Here is a 19,608-nt window from a genome sequence, read left to right as displayed (position 1 = left end):
GATGTGTGTGTAGCGTTTGTGTTTCTGTGTGTCTTTCCTTAAATACGGTCAGATTATTACTAATCTCCTTTGATGACAACTGGCTAATAATATCCCTCTCAGAAAAACAAAGGGCTGAAATGACTTGCCTGGGTGTACTGTAAACTCCGCACTGACATTTGTGTGAGTCTAGGATTGCAAATCAATCTGTGTGTTTTTTGTATTGTGTAAGTATTGTAAGTCCTTACATGGCAATGCATTACGTCATCGTTTCCAACACAGATTTCCTCCCTCCTTTAATCCATTTATCCTTTCAGGGAGCTGATCTCTGAATGGGACTTCTGACTGCTCTGCTCTATTCTACACGGTGTTCTGTTCAATACATTTGAGCATGGGTATGAAGCTGTGTATGGTACTGATGAAGGCCATTGATGATGGCCACTGGTGAAGGCCATTGATAAACGCCATTGGTGATGGCCACTGGTGAAGGCCATTGATGAAGGCCATTGATGAAGGCCATTGATGATGGCCACTGGTGAAGGCCATTGATAGAGGCCATTGATAAAGGCCATTGGTGAAGGCCATTGATGAAGGCTGAAACGTCACATTTTTAATAGTTGCTTAAATTATATAATAGGTTTTTTGTTTTCACCTCGACTCACGTTGGTTGAGTGCCCTCCACTTCTTCCCATATGTAGCTACAGTTGAAGTCGGAAGTTTACATACACCTTAGCCAAATACATTTCAACTCAGTTTTTCACAATTCCTGACATTTAATCCTAGTAAAAATTCCCTGTCTTAGGTCAGTTAGGATCACCACTTTATTTTAAGAATGTGAAATGTCAGAATAATAGTAGAGAGAATGATTTATTTCAGCTATTATTTCTTTCATTACATTCCCAGTGGGTCAGAAGTTTACATACACTCAATTAGTATTTGGTAGCATTGCCTTTAAATTGTTTAACTTGGGTCAAACATTTCGGGTAGCCTTCCACAAGCTTCCCACAATAAATTGGGTGAATTTTGGGCCATTCCTCCTGAGAGAGCTGGTGTAACTGAGTCAGGTTTGTAGACCTCCTTGCTCGCACACGCTTTTTCAGTTCTGCCAACACATTTTCTATAGGATTGAGGTCAGAGCTTTGTGATGGCCACTCCAATACATTGACTTTGTTTTCCTTAAGCCATTTTGCCACAACTTTGGAAGTATGCTTGGGGTCATTGTCCCTTTGGAAGACCCATTTGCGACCAAGCTTTAACTTCCTGACTGATGTCTTGAGATGTTGCTTCAATATATCCACATGATTTTGTTTCCGCATGATGCCATCTATTTTGTGAAGTGCACCAGTCCCTCCTGAAGCAAAGCACCCCCACAACATGATGCTGCCACCCCTGTGCTTCACGGTTGGGAGGGTGTTCTTTGGCTTGCAAGCCTTCCCATTTTTCCTCCAAACACAATGATGGTCATTATGGCCGAACAGTTCTATTTTTGTTTCATCAGACCAGAGGACATTTCTCCAAAAAGTACGATCTTTGTCCCCATGTGCAGTTGCAAACCGTAGTCTGGCGTTTTTATGGCGGTTTTGGAGCAGTGTCTTCTTCCTTGTTGAGCGGCCTTTCAGGTTATGTCAATATAGGACTCGTTTTACTGTGGATATAGATACTTTTGTACCTGTTTCCTCCAGCATCTTCACAAGGTCCACAAGGTTGTTCTGGGACTGATTTTCACTTATTGCATCAAAGTACGTTCATCTCTAGGAGACAGAACACGTCTCCTTCCTGAGCGGTATGACGGCTACGTGGTCCCATGGTGTTTATACTTGCGTACTATTGTTTGTACAGATGAACATGGTACCTTCAGGTGTTTGGAAATTGCTCCCAAGGATGAACCAGACTTGTGGAGGTCTACAATTGTTTGGCTAATTTCTTTAGATTTTCCCATGATGTCAAGTAAAGAGGCACTGAGTTTGAAGGTAGGCCTTGAAATACATCCACAGGTACACCTCCAATTGACTAAAATTATGTCAATTAGCCTATCAGAAGCTTCTAATGCCATGACATCATTTTCTGGATTCTCCAAGCTGTTTAAAGGCACAGTCAACTTAGTGTATGTAAACTTCTGACCCACTTGAATTGTGATACAGTGAATTATAACTGAAATAATCTGTCTGTAAACAATTGTTGGAAAAATGACTTGTGTCATGCACAAAGTAGATGTCCGAACCAACTTGCCAAAACTATAGTTTGTTAACAAGACATTTGTGGAGGGGTTGAAAAACGAGTTTTAATGACTCCAACCTAAGTGTATGTAAACTTCCGACTTCAACTGTATGTATGTAATGGGCAAAACTAGCCCTTGAAATTAGAGAAGATCTCGAGGGCTCCCATACCTTTTCCTCACTACACCTATCCTCCTCCACTCATTCCTCCATTCTTACCCTCAGCACAGTCGTGACCTTCGTATGGCCGGGGGCACCGGCACTGGTAGCTCTGCCACAGGTTGATGCACTGTCCTCTGTTCTCACAGGGGCTGTCCTGGCATCGGTCCCTGTGGCTGCAGCCTGCAGTCACGTTCACTGCCGAGTCGCTCAGCCACTCCTCCGGAACCACCAGCTGGGAGTCCACAAACACGTCCCGTAGACAGCCAATGAAGGCCGGGACTGGGACCAGGGCGGCGCCTGCCTCCACCACCCCGCCGATGAAAGTGTTCTGGAGGGGAGACTCTGGAAAGTCCGCCCCAGCCAGGGTGCCATCGACCCGGGCTTCGCTCTCACAGTCCTGCTCCTGACAGACCCCACCATCCAGGAGCCTGAGGCTGAGCAGGCCGTCCTCCAGCACGGCTTTCACAGAGTGCCACTCCCCATCAGTCACGTTAAGGGGGAGCTCCAGGGTCTGCCTAAGCTGCAGGGCCTCTCCCTCTTCCCCACCCCCAGCCAAGGCCTCCCTCCTCAGGCTGAGTGTCAGCTGGCCCCCCAGTAGCTCCAGACCCAAGACCAGCCCTCCACTGCCCCGCTGGAAGAGCACGGCCCTGGGCAGCACTGTCCGGAAGCTCAGGGTGATGTTGCATGAGGCCTCCGCGGCCACCAGTGGGCTCTGCAACAGCAAATAGCCTTTCCGCTCGAAGGAGAAGGCTGTGGGGGTCTGGCAAAGAGGCCCGGTGAGGCCCGGGGGGCAGAGGCAGGAGTAGCCATGATGACCGTCGCTCAGGAAGGGAGAACACGAGCCCTGGTTCTGACACTCGTGGCCCTCACAGCCCACCATAGCCTCGCTGCAGTTCTGTCCCCCGTACAGGAACTCATCGTGGTTCTGCGGAGAGCAGTGGCACACATAGCTCTCCACAAGGCTCTCACACTGACCCCCGTTCTCACAAGGGCTGGGGTCGCACGCGTCCACTACCTCCTCACAAAGAGTTCCTGGAAGAGAAGGGAGACTGGGTGATGATGTGGGTCGATAATACTACGATCGGTAGAAATTAGTCTTTGGAGGAATGGAAATTAAAGTATGTTATTACTTTTTCTCTAAGAGCTGGTACCAGGCGTGAAATATTCACTCTTCACATTTCCTGCTATTCTAGTACAGAAAATATTCTTCTTCTCCTCACCTTTTGAAGCACTATTTTGAATCATGAATAATGTACAGTATATAACTTATTGAGGGACATGACCACATTATAACTTCTTACCGAAGACACATGTAAACCTTCACCATAAACACGTCTTCCATTGTACTGTATATGATGAGTGATTTGAAGCTGTAGACTAAAGGAAGCTCCCTGCGGTGCCACCCTTCCCATGATGCTCTCTGTGAGCTAAGCTCGCCAACCTCTACACCATGTCAAGTTAATACTAAAACCTAACTGGACTATCGTGTGCCTGTTGCATAATGATAAGTCTTTGGGCAACCTCTGGTCCACAGACCCAATAGACCCATCCAATCATATATACAGTAGAAAACCACATAGTAACAAAAGCTACTACACTAAGACATTTTCTCAATCTTTGCAAAAACAAACAGCAAAAGCGTGAATCTTGCTGTTGACGATCAACAATAATGTTGACGATCAACAATAATCACTTCATACAATTTACTTCAATGAGATTGATAAGTATAACAAGGTCATTACCAGCATTCGGTATTTTGTTATTGACAAAAAACAAACGTAAGGCATAAAGAACTATTTATAACCTGTAACCATACCTGCACTTAGCAATAGAATGCTCCAAATCCATACTTCCACTTGCAGCATGGTGCCGGTTTTTCGAGTTTCCCACCAATAACTATACACTCGTCTAGATGTCAACTACCACTGAGTGTTCAATCCCGTTGTGACCATAGGTCATCATATTAGCCGACAGTCCCTGTCCTCTGGTCTCCAGCCATACACAACTGAACACAGTGCGGAGTCCTTCTGCAGGAAGTAGTCCAGGGAAGCCAGATCCTCAGGATTAACACTAATGCAATTACAGCCTTCTTACAGAGTGAACACTGGTGACTGCTGGGGGAGTCAATTATAGACACTAGTCTTACCTGCTGGGGGAGTCAATTATAGACACTAGTCTTACCTGCTGGGGGAGTCAATTATAGACACTAGTCTTACCTGCTGGGGGAGTCAATTATAGACACTAGTCTTACCTGCTGGGGGAGTCAATTATAGACACTAGTCTTACCTGCTGGGGGAGTCAATTATAGACACAGCCACTAGTCTTACCTGCTGGGCCTAACAGGCAGATCACAGGCCTGCTTATGCAGCAGGATGAATAGAATAGAGCGCTAATGGTAGCCTAGTGGTTAGAGCGTTTAGCCAGTAACCAAAAGGTTGCTGGATCGAATCCCCGTTCTGCCCCTGAGCAAGGCAGTTAACCCACTGTTCCCCGGGCGCCGAAGACGTGGATGTCGATTAAGGCAGCCCCCCCACACCTCTCTGATTCAGAGGGGTTAAATGTGGAAGACCCGTTTCAGTTGAAGGCATTCAGTTGTACAACTGACTAGGTATCCCCTTTTCCCTTTCCCTAATGGGTGAAAACTTTGTAGGCCCAAGCTACAACCATTGGTGCCTGTCATATAGTTATGAAACAGAGTTGATCATTGGTTGTTGGAGGTGACCTAAACAATAGGCTGGACCAGTATCCATACTTAGGGTTGTCATATTTTAGCATTTAGCAAATGAGCATGCACTCATTTGTTATGGGAGTGCCTAGCTTCATCGAGCAGAAATGTGAACCTTTGATGGGTAATGACAGTGATCAGAAATCATTCATAATGTGTTTCAATGGACATTACCTGTGGTTCCTAGTTCATAATGTGTTTCAATGGACATTACCTGTGGTTCCTAGTTCATAATGTGTTTCAATGGGACATTATCTGTGGTTCCTAGTTCATAATGTGTTTCAATGGACATTACCTGTGGTTCCTGGTTCATAATGTGTTTCAATGGGACATTATCTGTGGTTCCTAGTTCATAATGTGTTTCAATGGACATTACCTGTGGTTCCTAGTTCATAATGTGTTTCAATGGGACATTACCTGTGGTTCCTAGTTCATAATGTGTTTCAATGGAACATTATCTGTGGTTCCTAGTTCATAATGTGTTTCAATGGACATTACCTGTGGTTCCTGGTTCATAATGTGTTTCAATGGACATTACCTGTGGTTCCTGGTTCATAATGTGTTTCAATGGGACATTACCTGTGGTTCCTAGTTCATAATGTGTTTCAATGGGACATTACCTGTGGTTCCTGGTTCATAATGTGTTTCAATGGGACATTACCTGTGGTTCCTAGTTCATAATGTGTTTCAATGGGACATTACCTGTGGTTCCTAGTTCATAATGTGTTTCAATGGGACATTACCTGTGGTTCCTGGTTCATAATGTGTTTCAATGGGACATTACCTGTGGTTCCTAGTTCATAATGTGTTTCAATGGGTCTTTACCTGTGGTTCCTGGTTCATAATGTGTTTCAATGGGACATTACCTGTGGTTCCTAGTTCATAATGTGTTTCAATGGGACATTACCTGTGGTTCCTAGTTCATAATGTGTTTCAATGGGACATTACCTGTGGTTCCTAGTTCATAATGTGTTTCAATGGGACATTACCTGTGGTTCCTGGTTCATAATGTGTTTCAAATGGGACATTACCTATGGTTCCTAGTTCATAATGTGTTTCAATGGGACATTACCTGTGGTTCCTGGTTCATAATGTGTTTCAATGGGACATTACCTGTGGTTCCTAGTTCATAATGTGTTTCAATGGGACATTACCTGTGGTTCCTGGTGGGCAGCTGCATATGAAGCCTGCAGCTTGCTGTGGGTCGTAGTGGTCTGGAAGCAGAGACTCTGAACCATACAGGCTCTGCCAGGACAGCTCTATACAGCGTCCCCTGTACAGACAGGGGTTGCTGCTGCACTCACTCACATCCACCTCACACTGACGACCCTTGAACCCTGGGCAGGACACAGACAGAATGTAAGACATACACGCATGCATGCACACACACACACACACACCTCTCTATATTTCTCAGGATAACAAAGAACATTCCTCACATTTGGGGGAGAGGTGTATTTTAGACCTGAAACCCAGACACACACTGTTTTAACTTTAGCCGCAGGCAGGCCATTAACACAAGCTGCTGTGGCTGGAAGCCAGTAACTGATGCAAGCAGTAGAATCAGATTTTTAAAAAACAGATAAAATACACCTTATGGAAGAGTGGAGACTGTGAAGAGACACACACAGACACACATACACATGATAAGACACACACTCTACACACACGTATACATGGATGTTGTATTGTAAATATGTGGTAGTGGAGTAGTGGCCTGAGGGAACACACTTAATGTGTTGTGAAAAGTGTTATGAAATGTAATGGCATGTAATATTTTTTATTGTATATAACTGCCTTAATGTTGCTGAACCCCAGGAAGAGTAGCTGCTGCCTTGGCAGGAACTAATGGGGATCCATAATAAACCCCGGGAAGAGTAGCTGCTGCCTTGGCAGGAACTAATGGGGATCCATAATAAACCCCGGGAAGAGTAGCTGCTGCCTTGGCAGGAACTAATGAGGATCCATAATAAACCCCAGGAATAGTAGCTGCTGCCTTGGCAGGAACTAATGGGGATCCATAATAAACCCCGGGAAGAGTAGCTGCTGCCTTGGCAGGAACTAATGGGGATCCATAATAAACCCCGGGAAGAGTAGCTGCTGCCTTGGCAGGAACTAATGGGGATCCATAATAAACCCCAGGAAGAGTAGCCGCTGCCTTGGCAGGAACTAATGGGGATCCATAATAAATCCAAAATACCTCCTTGAAATTGCAGGTGCCATTTCAAGAACAGACTTCATACTTGACTGCTAATGAAGTACCTACAGTACTTTCTGTCCTGTGACTGTGTGACTGCACTGTACCTGGCCAGCAGTCACAGGTGTAGTTCCCCTTGTCCTCCACACAGATGGCGCTGTTGAGGCAGGGCTGGGACGTGCATGGAGGAGCAGCAGTTTCACAGTGTCGCCCAGTGAAGGTGGTCTGAGAGCAGTCGCAGCTGTACCTGAAATGATAAGGATTTTCAGTTACGGATCTTGCAATTTCAGTGCCAATGACTTTTCCAATAAAAAGTGAAGCTTTGCAAGCAAGCATTAATGGGAAAGGGGGATACCTAGTCAGTTGTACAACTGAATGCATTCAACTGAAATGTGTCTTCCTCATTTAACCCAACCCCTCTGAATCAGAGAGGTGAGGGGGGCTGCCTTAAATCGACAGCCACGTCTTCGACGCCCGGGGAACAGTGGGTGAACTGCCTTGCTCATTAAGCAGGCGTGTCTTGTTTTACTCCACACAAATGAATACAAATCTCTCTCTCACTCACAAACTACTGACCCATTCAACCTATCAATACACAGGGCCCCGTTTTGGCATGGCTGGTGTTGGCACTCGTCAACGTCGATTTCACAGCGGTCGCCCTGGAAACCGGGCATGCAGGTGCATGAGAAGCCGTTGACGTAGTCATGACAACTCCCGCCGTTGAGGCAGGGCTGTGATTGACACTCGTTAATCTGGACCTCACAGGTGGCACCTGGAACATCAAACATGGCCGTCAGAGGGTCTGTAACATGGACTGTGGTCTTATAAAACACATTGGCCAAACCATCTGGACAGGTCTGTTAGAGAGACATGAAGGGGAATGTCAACCTGTGGGGATCATACTGAGGATGAAATTATTTCATGTTTACTGGCGGACTGATCATCATGTACTGATATTAGAGGCTGTTTCTTTTATAATACATCTTTTATTTAACAAGGCAAGTCAGTTAAGAACAAATTCTCATTTACAATGACGGCCTACCCTGGTCAAACCCGGACAACGCTGGGCCAATTGTGCGCCGCCCTATGGGACTCCCAATCACGGCCAGATGTTATACAGCCTGGATTTGAATCAGGGACTGTAGTGACGCCTCTTGCACTGCAGTGCCTTAGACCGCTGCACCACTCGGGAGCCCTTGTGTTGTTGTTTTGTTAATGGTTATTTCTGAGTCCGTTTCCTGATCGAAGCACCAGTGATCATGTTCTATCATGTTATTCTGAAGCCCAGACACAGGAGGTTGGTGTCACTTTAATTGGGGAGGACGGACTCGTGGTAATGGCTGGAGCGGAAGCGGTGGAATGGTATCAAACACACGGTTTCTATGTGTTTGATGCCATTCCACTTGCTCCGTTCCAGCCATTATTATTAGCCGGCCTCCACTCAGCAGACTCCACTAATCAATCACACTGTAAACCAGAACACAGAGTGATGGAGAGTTCGGGCTTGGACAGGTGGCAAAATAGTAAACAGAGTAGATTTAACAAGATTCGTCCATCTGAAAGTAGCCTTGCATTTAACCTTATCGTACCTAAAATACTCTAAAGAACTAGGATTACCCACAGATTATCTTTAATTAGCATTTCTCTCTATCTATAACTGTCATAGAGTATGGAAAAGATATAGATATTCTGATTTTATGTGTTTGTTTTTCATCTTTTAAACATACAGTATGAGCTAGATAGCATAGAAGAGGGAAGGGATAGATTGAGGACTAGTGTAATGAGCTCAAACTGACACTAGATGAAAACATTGTACACTCATTGGTGCCAGTGGTGAGTAATCTTCATCCCTTGACTGGGAACACACCTGATTCAACTAATCAAAGATATAATTAAAGCCTAGTTGATTACGCAGTGTGTTACTGCTTGGCTGGAGCAAAAGCCTGCACCCATGTAAGATTGGGCACCCCTTTACGTGAACCATTGGGAGGTGTTCTCCATACTTTTCACCTAACAATGGAGCAGAACCCTTTGCAACCTAAGTTCAGGTAGTACATCCGTTTCCCTATTGGTGCATTACTGAACAGAGCCCTGGAGGAGCCGTCTCTTCTCTCCTCTTACCTGTGAACCCCGGGCTGCAGAGGCAGGCGTACCTGCCCACCCTGTCTACGCAGGTGGCTCGGTTCCTGCAGGGCTGCGACACACACTCGTTCACCTCGATCTGGCAGCGCTCACCCTGGAACCCCGGGACGCAGAAACAAGAGTAACCGTCACCACGGCTACGGCAGATGGCCCGGTTGTAGCAGGGGTTGGGGAAACACTGGTCCGTTAACGGGGCCGCCGACCTCGCTTTCAGAGGGGATGCACCTGGGGACAGGAAGTCATGTTTTGATTGATTGTCTGACTGATGGGGTTTCTTTTTTTTATGATGTTTTTTTCCCTCTCAAACAATAACAACAATACATAAACATGAGACAATAAACAGACGCACACATAATTCAACAAACATCAATGACATCACACCTGCTCAGACCCACATGTTCCCACCGCAACCATACACGACATCACACCTGCTCAGACCCACATGTTCCCACCGCAACCATACACATTATGACATCACACCTGCTCACTCCCAAATGTTCCCACAGCAACCATACACGACATCACACCTGCTCAGACCCACATGTTCCCACCGCAACCATACACATTATGACATCACACCTGCTCAGACCCACATGTTCCCACAGCAACCATACACATTATGACATCACACCTGCTCACTGCCAAATGTTCCCACAGCAACCATACACATTATGACATCACACCTGGTCAGACCTACACGTTCCCACAGCAACCATACACATTATGACATCACACCTGCTCAGACCCACATGTTCCCACAGCAACCATACACATTATGACATCACACCTGCTCACTCCCAAATGTTCCCACAGACACCATACACATTATGACATCACACCTGCTCAGACCCACATGTTCCCACAGCAACCATACACATTATGACATCACACCTGCTCAGACCCACATGTTCCCACAGCAACCATACACATTATGACATCACACCTGCTCAGACACAAATGTTCCCACAGCAACCATACACATTATGACATCACACCTGGTCAGACCCACATGTTCCCACAAAAACCATACATATTATGACATCACACCTGCTCAGACCCAAATGTTCCCACAGCAACCATACACATTATGACATCACACCTGCTCAGACCCACATGTTCCCACAAAAACCATACATATTATGACATCACACCTGCTCAGACCCAAATGTTCCCACAGCAACCATACACATTATGACATCACACCTGCTCAGACCCAAATGTTCCCACAGCAACCATACAAATTATGACATCACACCTGCTCAGACCCACATGTTCCCACAGCAACCATACACATTATGACATCACACCTACTCAGACCCACATGTTCCCACAGCAACCATACACATTATGACATCACACCTGCTCAGACCCACATGTTCCCACAGCAACCATACACATTATGACATCACACCTGCTCAGACCCAAATGTTCCCACAGCAACCATACACATTATGACATCACACCTGCTCAGACCCACATGTTCCCACAGCAACCATACACATTATGACATCACACCTGCTCAGACCCACATGTTCCCACAGCAACCATACACATTATGACATCACACCTGCTCAGACCCACATGTTCCCACAGCAACCATACACATTATGACATCACACCTGCTCAGACACAAATGTTCCCACAGCAACCATACACATTATGACATCACACCTGCTCACTCCCAAATGTTCCCACAAAAACCATACATATTATGACATCACACCTGCTCAGACCCAAATGTTCCCACAGCAACCATACACATTATGACATCACACCTGCTCAGACCCACATGTTCCCACAGCAACCGTACACATTATGACATCACACCTGCTCAGACACAAATGTTCCCACAGCAACCATACACATTATGACATCACACCTGGTCAGACCCACATGTTCCCACAAAAACCATACATATTATGACATCACACCTGCTCAGACCCAAATGTTCCCACAGCAACCATACACATTATGACATCACACCTGGTCAGACCCACATGTTCCCACAAAAACCATACATATTATGACATCACACCTGCTCAGACCCAAATGTTCCCACAGCAACCATACACATTATGACATCACACCTGCTCAGACCCAAATGTTCGCACAGCAACCATACAAATTATGACATCACACCTGCTCAGACCCACATGTTCCCACAGCAACCATACACATTATGACATCACACCTACTCAGACCCACATGTTCCCACAGCAACCATACACATTATGACATCACACCTGCTCAGACCCACATGTTCCCACAGCAACCATACACATTATGACATCACACCTGCTCAGACCCAAATGTTCCCACAGCAACCATACACATTATGACATCACACCTGCTCAGACCCACATGTTCCCACAGCAACCATACACATTATGACATCACACCTGCTCAGACCCACATGTTCCCACAGCAACCATACACATTATGACATCACACCTGCTCAGACCCACATGTTCCCACAGCAACCATACACATTATGACATCACACCTGCTCAGACACAAATGTTCCCACAGCAACCATACACATTATGACATCACACCTGGTCAGACCCACATGTTCCCACAAAAACCATACATATTATGACATCACACCTGCTCAGACCCAAATGTTCCCACAGCAACCATACACATTATGACATCACACCTGCTCAGACCCAAATGTTCCCACAAAAACCATATACATTATGACATCACACCTGCTCAGACCCACATGTTCCCACCACAACCATACACATTATGACATCACACCTGCTCAGACCCAAATGTTCCCACAGCAACCATACACATTATGACATCACACCTGCTCAGACCCACATGTTCCCACAGCAACCATACACATTATGACATCACACCTGCTCAGACCCACATGTTCCCACAGCAACCATACACATTATGACATCACACCTGCTCAGACCCACATGTTCCCACAGCAACCATACACATTATGACATCACACCTGCTCAGACCCAAATGTTCCCACAGCAACCATACACATTATGACATCACACCTGCTCAGACCCACATGTTCCCACAGCAACCATACACATTATGACATCACACCTGCTCAGACCCACATGTTCCCACAGCAACCATACACATTATGACATCACACCTGCTCAGACCCACATGTTCCCACAGCAACCATACACATTATGACATCACACCTGCTCAGACCCACATGTTCCCACAGCAACCATACACATTATGACATCACACCTGCTCAGACCCACATGTTCCCACAGCAACCATACACATTATGACATCACACCTGCTCAGACACAAATGTTCCCACAGCAACCATACACATTATGACATCACACCTGGTCAGACCCACATGTTCCCACAAAAACCATACATATTATGACATCACACCTGCTCAGACCCAAATGTTCCCACAGCAACCATACACATTATGACATCACACCTGCTCAGACCCAAATGTTCCCACAAAAACCATACACATTATGACATCACACCTGCTCAGACCCACATGTTCCCACCGCAACCATACACATTATGACATCACACCTGCTCAGACCCAAATGTTCCCACAGCAACCATACACATTATGACATCACACCTGCTCAGACCCACATGTTCCCACAGCAACCATACACATTATGACATCACACCTGCTCAGACCCACATGTTCCCACAGCAACCATACACATTATGACATCACACCTGCTCAGACCCACATGTTCCCACAGCAACCATACACATTATGACATCACACCTGCTCAGACCCAAATGTTCCCACAGCAACCATACACATTATGACATCACACCTGCTCAGACCCACATGTTCCCACAGCAACCATACACATTATGACATCACACCTGGTCAGACCCACATGTTCCCACAGCAACCATACACATTATGACATCACACCTGCTCAGACCCACATGTTCCCACAGCAACCATACACATTATGACATCACACCTGCTCAGACCCACATGTTCCCACAGCAACCATACACATTATGACATCACACCTGCTCAGACCCACATGTTCCCACAGCAACCATACACATTATGACATCACACCTGCTCAGACCCACATGTTCCCACAGCAACCATACACATTATGACATCACACCTGCTCAGACCCACATGTTCCCACAGCAACCATACACATTATGACATCACACCTGCTCAGACCCACATGTTCCCACAGCAACCATACACATTATGACATCACACCTGCTCAGACCCACATGTTCCCACAGCAACCATACACATTATGACATCACACCTGCTCACTCCCAAATGTTCCCACAGACACCATACACATGATGACATCACACCTGCTCAGACCCACATGTTCCCACAGCAACCATACACATTATGACATCACACCTGCTCAGACCCACATGTTCCCACAGCAACCATACACATTATGACATCACACCTGCTCAGACCCACATGTTCCCACAGCAACCATACACATTATGACAGCACACCTGCTCAGACACAAATGTTCCCACAGCAACCATACACATTATGACATCACACCTGGTCAGACCCACATGTTCCCACAAAAACCATACATATTATGACATCACACCTGCTCAGACCCAAATGTTCCCACAGCAACCATACACATTATGACATCACACCTGCTCAGACCCAAATGTTCCCACAAAAACCATATACATTATGACATCACACCTGCTCAGACCCACATGTTCCCACCACAACCATACACATTATGACATCACACCTGCTCAGACCCAAATGTTCCCACAGCAACCATACACATTATGACATCACACCTGCTCAGACCCACATGTTCCCACAGCAACCATACACATTATGACATCACACCTGCTCAGACCCACATGTTCCCACAGCAACCATACACATTATGACATCACACCTGCTCAGACCCACATGTTCCCACAGCAACCATACACATTATGACATCACACCTGCTCAGACCCAAATGTTCCCACAGCAACCATACACATTATGACATCACACCTGCTCAGACCCACATGTTCCCACAGCAACCATACACATTATGACATCACACCTGCTCAGACCCACATGTTCCCACAGCAACCATACACATTATGACATCACACCTGCTCAGACCCACATGTTCCCACAGCAACCATACACATTATGACATCACACCTGCTCAGACCCACATGTTCCCACAGCAACCATACACATTATGACATCACACCTGCTCAGACCCACATGTTCCCACAGCAACCATACACATTATGACATCACACCTGCTCAGACACAAATGTTCCCACAGCAACCATACACATTATGACATCACACCTGGTCAGACCCACATGTTCCCACAAAAACCATACATATTATGACATCACACCTGCTCAGACCCAAATGTTCCCACAGCAACCATACACATTATGACATCACACCTGCTCAGACCCAAATGTTCCCACAAAAACCATACACATTATGACATCACACCTGCTCAGACCCACATGTTCCCACCGCAACCATACACATTATGACATCACACCTGCTCAGACCCAAATGTTCCCACAGCAACCATACACATTATGACATCACACCTGCTCAGACCCACATGTTCCCACAGCAACCATACACATTATGACATCACACCTGCTCAGAACCACATGTTCCCACAGCAACCATACACATTATGACATCACACCTGCTCAGACCCAAATGTTCCCACAGCAACCATACACATTATGACATCACACCTGCTCAGACCCACATGTTCCCACAGCAACCATACACATTATGACATCACACCTGGTCAGACCCACATGTTCCCACAGCAACCATACACATTATGACATCACACCTGCTCAGACCCACATGTTCCCACAGCAACCATACACATTATGACATCACACCTGCTCAGACCCACATGTTCCCACAGCAACCATACACATTATGACATCACACCTGCTCAGACCCACATGTTCCCACAGCAACCATACACATTATGACATCACACCTGCTCAGACCCACATGTTCCCACAGCAACCATACACATTATGACATCACACCTGCTCAGACCCACATGTTCCCACAGCAACCATACACATTATGACATCACACCTGCTCAGACCCACATGTTCCCACAGCAACCATACACATTATGACATCACACCTGCTCAGACCCACATGTTCCCACAGCAACCATACACATTATGACATCACACCTGCTCAGACCCACATGTTCCCACAGCAACCATACACATCACATACTGTATGTCTCACAAGCACACTGCCCCTCATTTATTTTAATTTTTTTCTATCTCTTTTCGATTTTTAATTCGATTATACCTTCCGGTAACCTACCTCACCCAATGTGATACGGAATCGCTATTATTTTTTAACTTTGGAACACATTCAAGAACCTCCAGTAGCTAACCAGCTAATCAGCTACTAGCTATTTAGTCATTTTTAGCCACTGCTAGCAGCTTTTACCTTCTGCACAGACACCAGCCCTGTTATTAGCCTGGATATTACTCACCAATTTACCAGCATCGAACTGTCTCTCCACAACAACGCCGGATTCCTGCCGTAATCCCTGAGCCACTACTTATGATCCTCACAGCTAGCTTGCAGCTAGCGCCACTGCCACGAAGCTAGCACCAGTTAGCAAACAATTTCTACAATACCTCCTTCGCCATCTGGCTTGGATTCTCTGTCGACACGGCGCCCCGCCGCACAAACACGTCTGGTCTGCCGACAAATACCCCATCCGCTGTGCCCTCAACCGGCCTCCGTCTGAGCAGACCCCCTCCGTCTGAGCAGACCACCCCCGGGCTACTAACTTTAAACGCCGCGTGCTAGCGTAGTGGCGGCTTCCCTGCTCCATCTACGGCTGCCCCCCGGACACTATGATCACTTGGCTACATAGCTGATGCCTGCTGGACTGTCCATTAATTCACGGTACTCCATTCTGTTTATTCTGTTTATTTGTGTTTTATCTGTCGGCTCTGTGTTTTAACTCAGGCTCTGTGTGTAGTTAATCCGACCCTCTCTGCCTAGTCATCGCCATTTTACCTGCTGTTGCTGTGTTAGCTGACTAGCTGCTGTTATCTCACCTGTTGTTTTAGCTAGCTCTCCCAATCAAGACCTGCAATTACTTTATGCCTTACTGTATGTCTCTCTCAAATATCAATATGCCTTGTATACTGTTGTTCAGGCTAGTTATCATTGTTTTGGTTTGCAATGGAGCCCGTAGTTCCACTCCCCGTACCTCTGATACCTCCTTTGTCCCACCTCCCACACATGCGGTGACCTCGCCCATTGAGACCAGCATGTCCAGAGATACAACCTCTCTTATCATCACCCAGTGCCTGGGCTTGCCTCCGCTGTACCCGTGCCCCACCATACCCCTGTCTGCACATTATGCCCAGAATCTATTCTACCACGCCCATAAATCTGCTCCTTTTATTCCTTGTCCCCAACGCTCTAGGCGACCAGTTTTGATAGCCTTTAGCCGCACCCTCATCCTACTACTCCTCTGTTCCTCGGGTGATGTGGAGGTAAACCCAGGCCCTGCATGTCCCCAGGCACCCTCATTTGTTGACTTCTGTGATCGAAAAAGCCTTGGTCTCATGCATGTCAACATCAGAAGCCTCCTCCCTAAGTTTGTCTTACTCACCGCTTTAGCACACTCTGCCAACCCTGATGTCCTTGCCGTGTCTGAATCCTGGCTTAGGAAAGCCAACAAAAATTCTGAGATTTCCATACCCAACTATAACACTTTCCGTCAAGATAGAACTGCCAAAGGGGGAGGAGTTGCAATCTACTGCAGAGATAGCCTGCAAAGTTCTGTCATACTTTCCAGGTCTATGCCCAAACAGTTCGAACTTCTAATTTTAAAAATTAATCTCTCCAGAAATAAGTCTCTCACTGTTGCCGCCTGCTACCGACCCCCCTCAGCTCCCAGCTGTGCCCTGGACACCATCTGTGAATTGATCGCCCCCCATCTAGCTTCAGAGTTTGTTCTGTTAGGTGACCTAAACTGGGATATGCTTAACACCCCGGCAGTCCTACAATCTAAGCTAGATGCCCTCAATCTCACACAAATCATCAAGGAACCCACCAGGTACAACCCTAAATCCGTAAACATGGGCACCCTAATAGACATTATCCTGACCAACTTGCCCTCCAAATACACCTCTGCTGTCTTCAATCAAGATCTCAGCGATCACTGCCTCATTGCCTGTATCCGCTACGGGTCCGCGGTCAAACGACCACCCCTCATAACTGTCAAACGCTCCCTAAAACACTTCTGCGAGCAGGCCTTTCTAATCGACCTGGCCCGAGTACCCTGGAAGGATATTGACCTCATCCCGTCAGTTGAGGATGCCTGGTCATTCTTTAAAAGTTACTTCCTCACCATATTAGACAAGCATGCTCCGTTCAAAAAATGCAGAACTAAGAACAGATATAGCCCTTGGTTCACTCCAGACCTGACTGCCCTCGACCAGCACAAAAACATCCTGTGGCGAACTGCAATAGCATCGAAGAGTCCCCGCGATATGCAACTGTTCAGGGAAGTCAGGAACCAATATACGCAGTCAGTCAGGAAAGCAAAGGCCAGCTTTTTCAAGCAGAAATTTGCATCCTGTAGCTCTAACTCCAAAAAGTTCTGGGATACTGTAAAGTCCATGGAGAACAAGAGCACCTCCTCCCAGCTGCCCACTGCACTGAGGCTAGGTAACACGGTCACCACCGATAAATCCGTGATAATCAAAAATTTCAACAAGCATTTCTCAACGGCTGGCCATGCCTTCCTCCTGGCAACTCCAACCTTGGCCAACAGCTCCGCCCCCCCCGCTGCTACTCGCCCAAGCCTCCCCAGCTTCTCCTTTACCCAAATCCAGATAGCAGATGTTCTGAAAGAGCTGCAAAACCTGGACCCATACAAATCAGCTGGGCTTGACAATCTGGACCCCCTATTTCTGAAACTGTCCGCCGCCATTGTCGCACCCCCTATTACCAGCCTGTTCAACCTCTCCTTCGTATCATCTGAGATCCCCAAGGATTGGAAAGCTGCCGTGGTCATCCCCCTCTTCAAAGGGGGAGACACCCTGGACCCAAACTGTTACAGACCTATATCCATCCTGCCCTGCCTATCTAAGGTCTTCGAAAGCCAAGTCAACAAACAGATCACTGACCATCTCGAATCCCACCGTACCTTCTCCGCTGTGCAATCCGGTTTCCGAGCCGGTCACGGGTGCACCTCAGCCACGCTCAAGGTCCTAAACGATATCATAACCGCCATCGATAAAAGACAGTACTGTGCAGCCGTCTTCATCGACCTGGCCAAGGCTTTCGACTCTGTCAATCACCATATTCTTATCGGCAGACTCAGTAACCTCGGTTTTTCTAATGACTGCCTTGCCTGGTTCACCAACTACTTTGCAGACAAAGTTCAGTGTGTCAAATCGGAGGGCATGTTGTCCGGTCCTCTGGCAGTCTCTATGGGGGTACCACAGGGTTCAATTCTCGGGCCGACTCTTTTCTCTGTATATATCAATGATGTTGCTCTTGCTGCGGGCGATTCCCTGATCCACCTCTACGCAGACGACACCATTCTGTATACTTCTGGCCCTTCCTTGGACACTGTGCTATCTAACCTCCAAACGAGCTTCAATGCCATACAACACTCCTTCCGTGGCCTCCAACTGCTCTTAAACGCTAGTAAAACCAAATGCATGCTTTTCAACCGTTCGCTGCCTGCACCCGCACGCCCGACTAGCATCACCACCCTTGACGGTTCCGACCTAGAATATGTGGACATCTATAAGTACCTAGGTGTCTGGCTAGACTGCAAACTCTCCTTCCAGACTCATATCAAACATCTCCAATCCAAAATCAAATCTAGAGTCGGCTTTCTATTTCGCAACAAAGCCTCCTTCACTCACGCCGCCAAACTTACCCTAGTAAAACTGACTATCCTACCGATCCTCGACTTCGGCGATGTCATCTACAAAATAGCTTCCAATACTCTACTCAGCAAACTGGATGCAGTTTATCACAGTGCCATCCGTTTTGTCACTAAAGCACCTTATACGACCCACCACTGCGACCTGTATGCCCTAGTCGGCTGGCCCCACGCTACATGTTCGTCGTCAGACCCACTGGCTCCAGGTCATCTACAAGGCTATGCTAGGTAAAGTGCCGCCTTATC

General features: G+C 46.8%; 1 protein-coding gene across 1 annotated transcript in view; it reads right to left on the bottom strand.

The window, feature by feature from the left end:
- crb1 (crumbs cell polarity complex component 1) overlaps window positions 1-19,608 on the bottom strand; it is a 70,042-nt gene that overhangs the window by 37,132 nt on the left and 13,302 nt on the right. The window contains exons 2-6 of the mRNA XM_071346380.1: window positions 9,401-9,646; window positions 7,856-8,051; window positions 7,387-7,526; window positions 6,237-6,419; window positions 2,415-3,389 (exon numbers count right to left, since the gene is read on the bottom strand). Of these exons, the coding sequence (XP_071202481.1) occupies window positions 2,415-3,389; window positions 6,237-6,419; window positions 7,387-7,526; window positions 7,856-8,051; window positions 9,401-9,646 (1,740 nt within the window). The remainder of the gene's footprint in view (window positions 1-2,414; window positions 3,390-6,236; window positions 6,420-7,386; window positions 7,527-7,855; window positions 8,052-9,400; window positions 9,647-19,608) is intronic.

This window comes from Salvelinus alpinus, chromosome 16 (genome assembly GCF_045679555.1).
Source record: "Salvelinus alpinus chromosome 16, SLU_Salpinus.1, whole genome shotgun sequence".
NCBI lineage: Eukaryota > Metazoa > Chordata > Actinopteri > Salmoniformes > Salmonidae > Salvelinus > Salvelinus alpinus.
The sequence above is the reverse complement of the archived record's forward strand: the minus strand, read 5'-3'. Positions and strand labels throughout refer to the sequence as shown.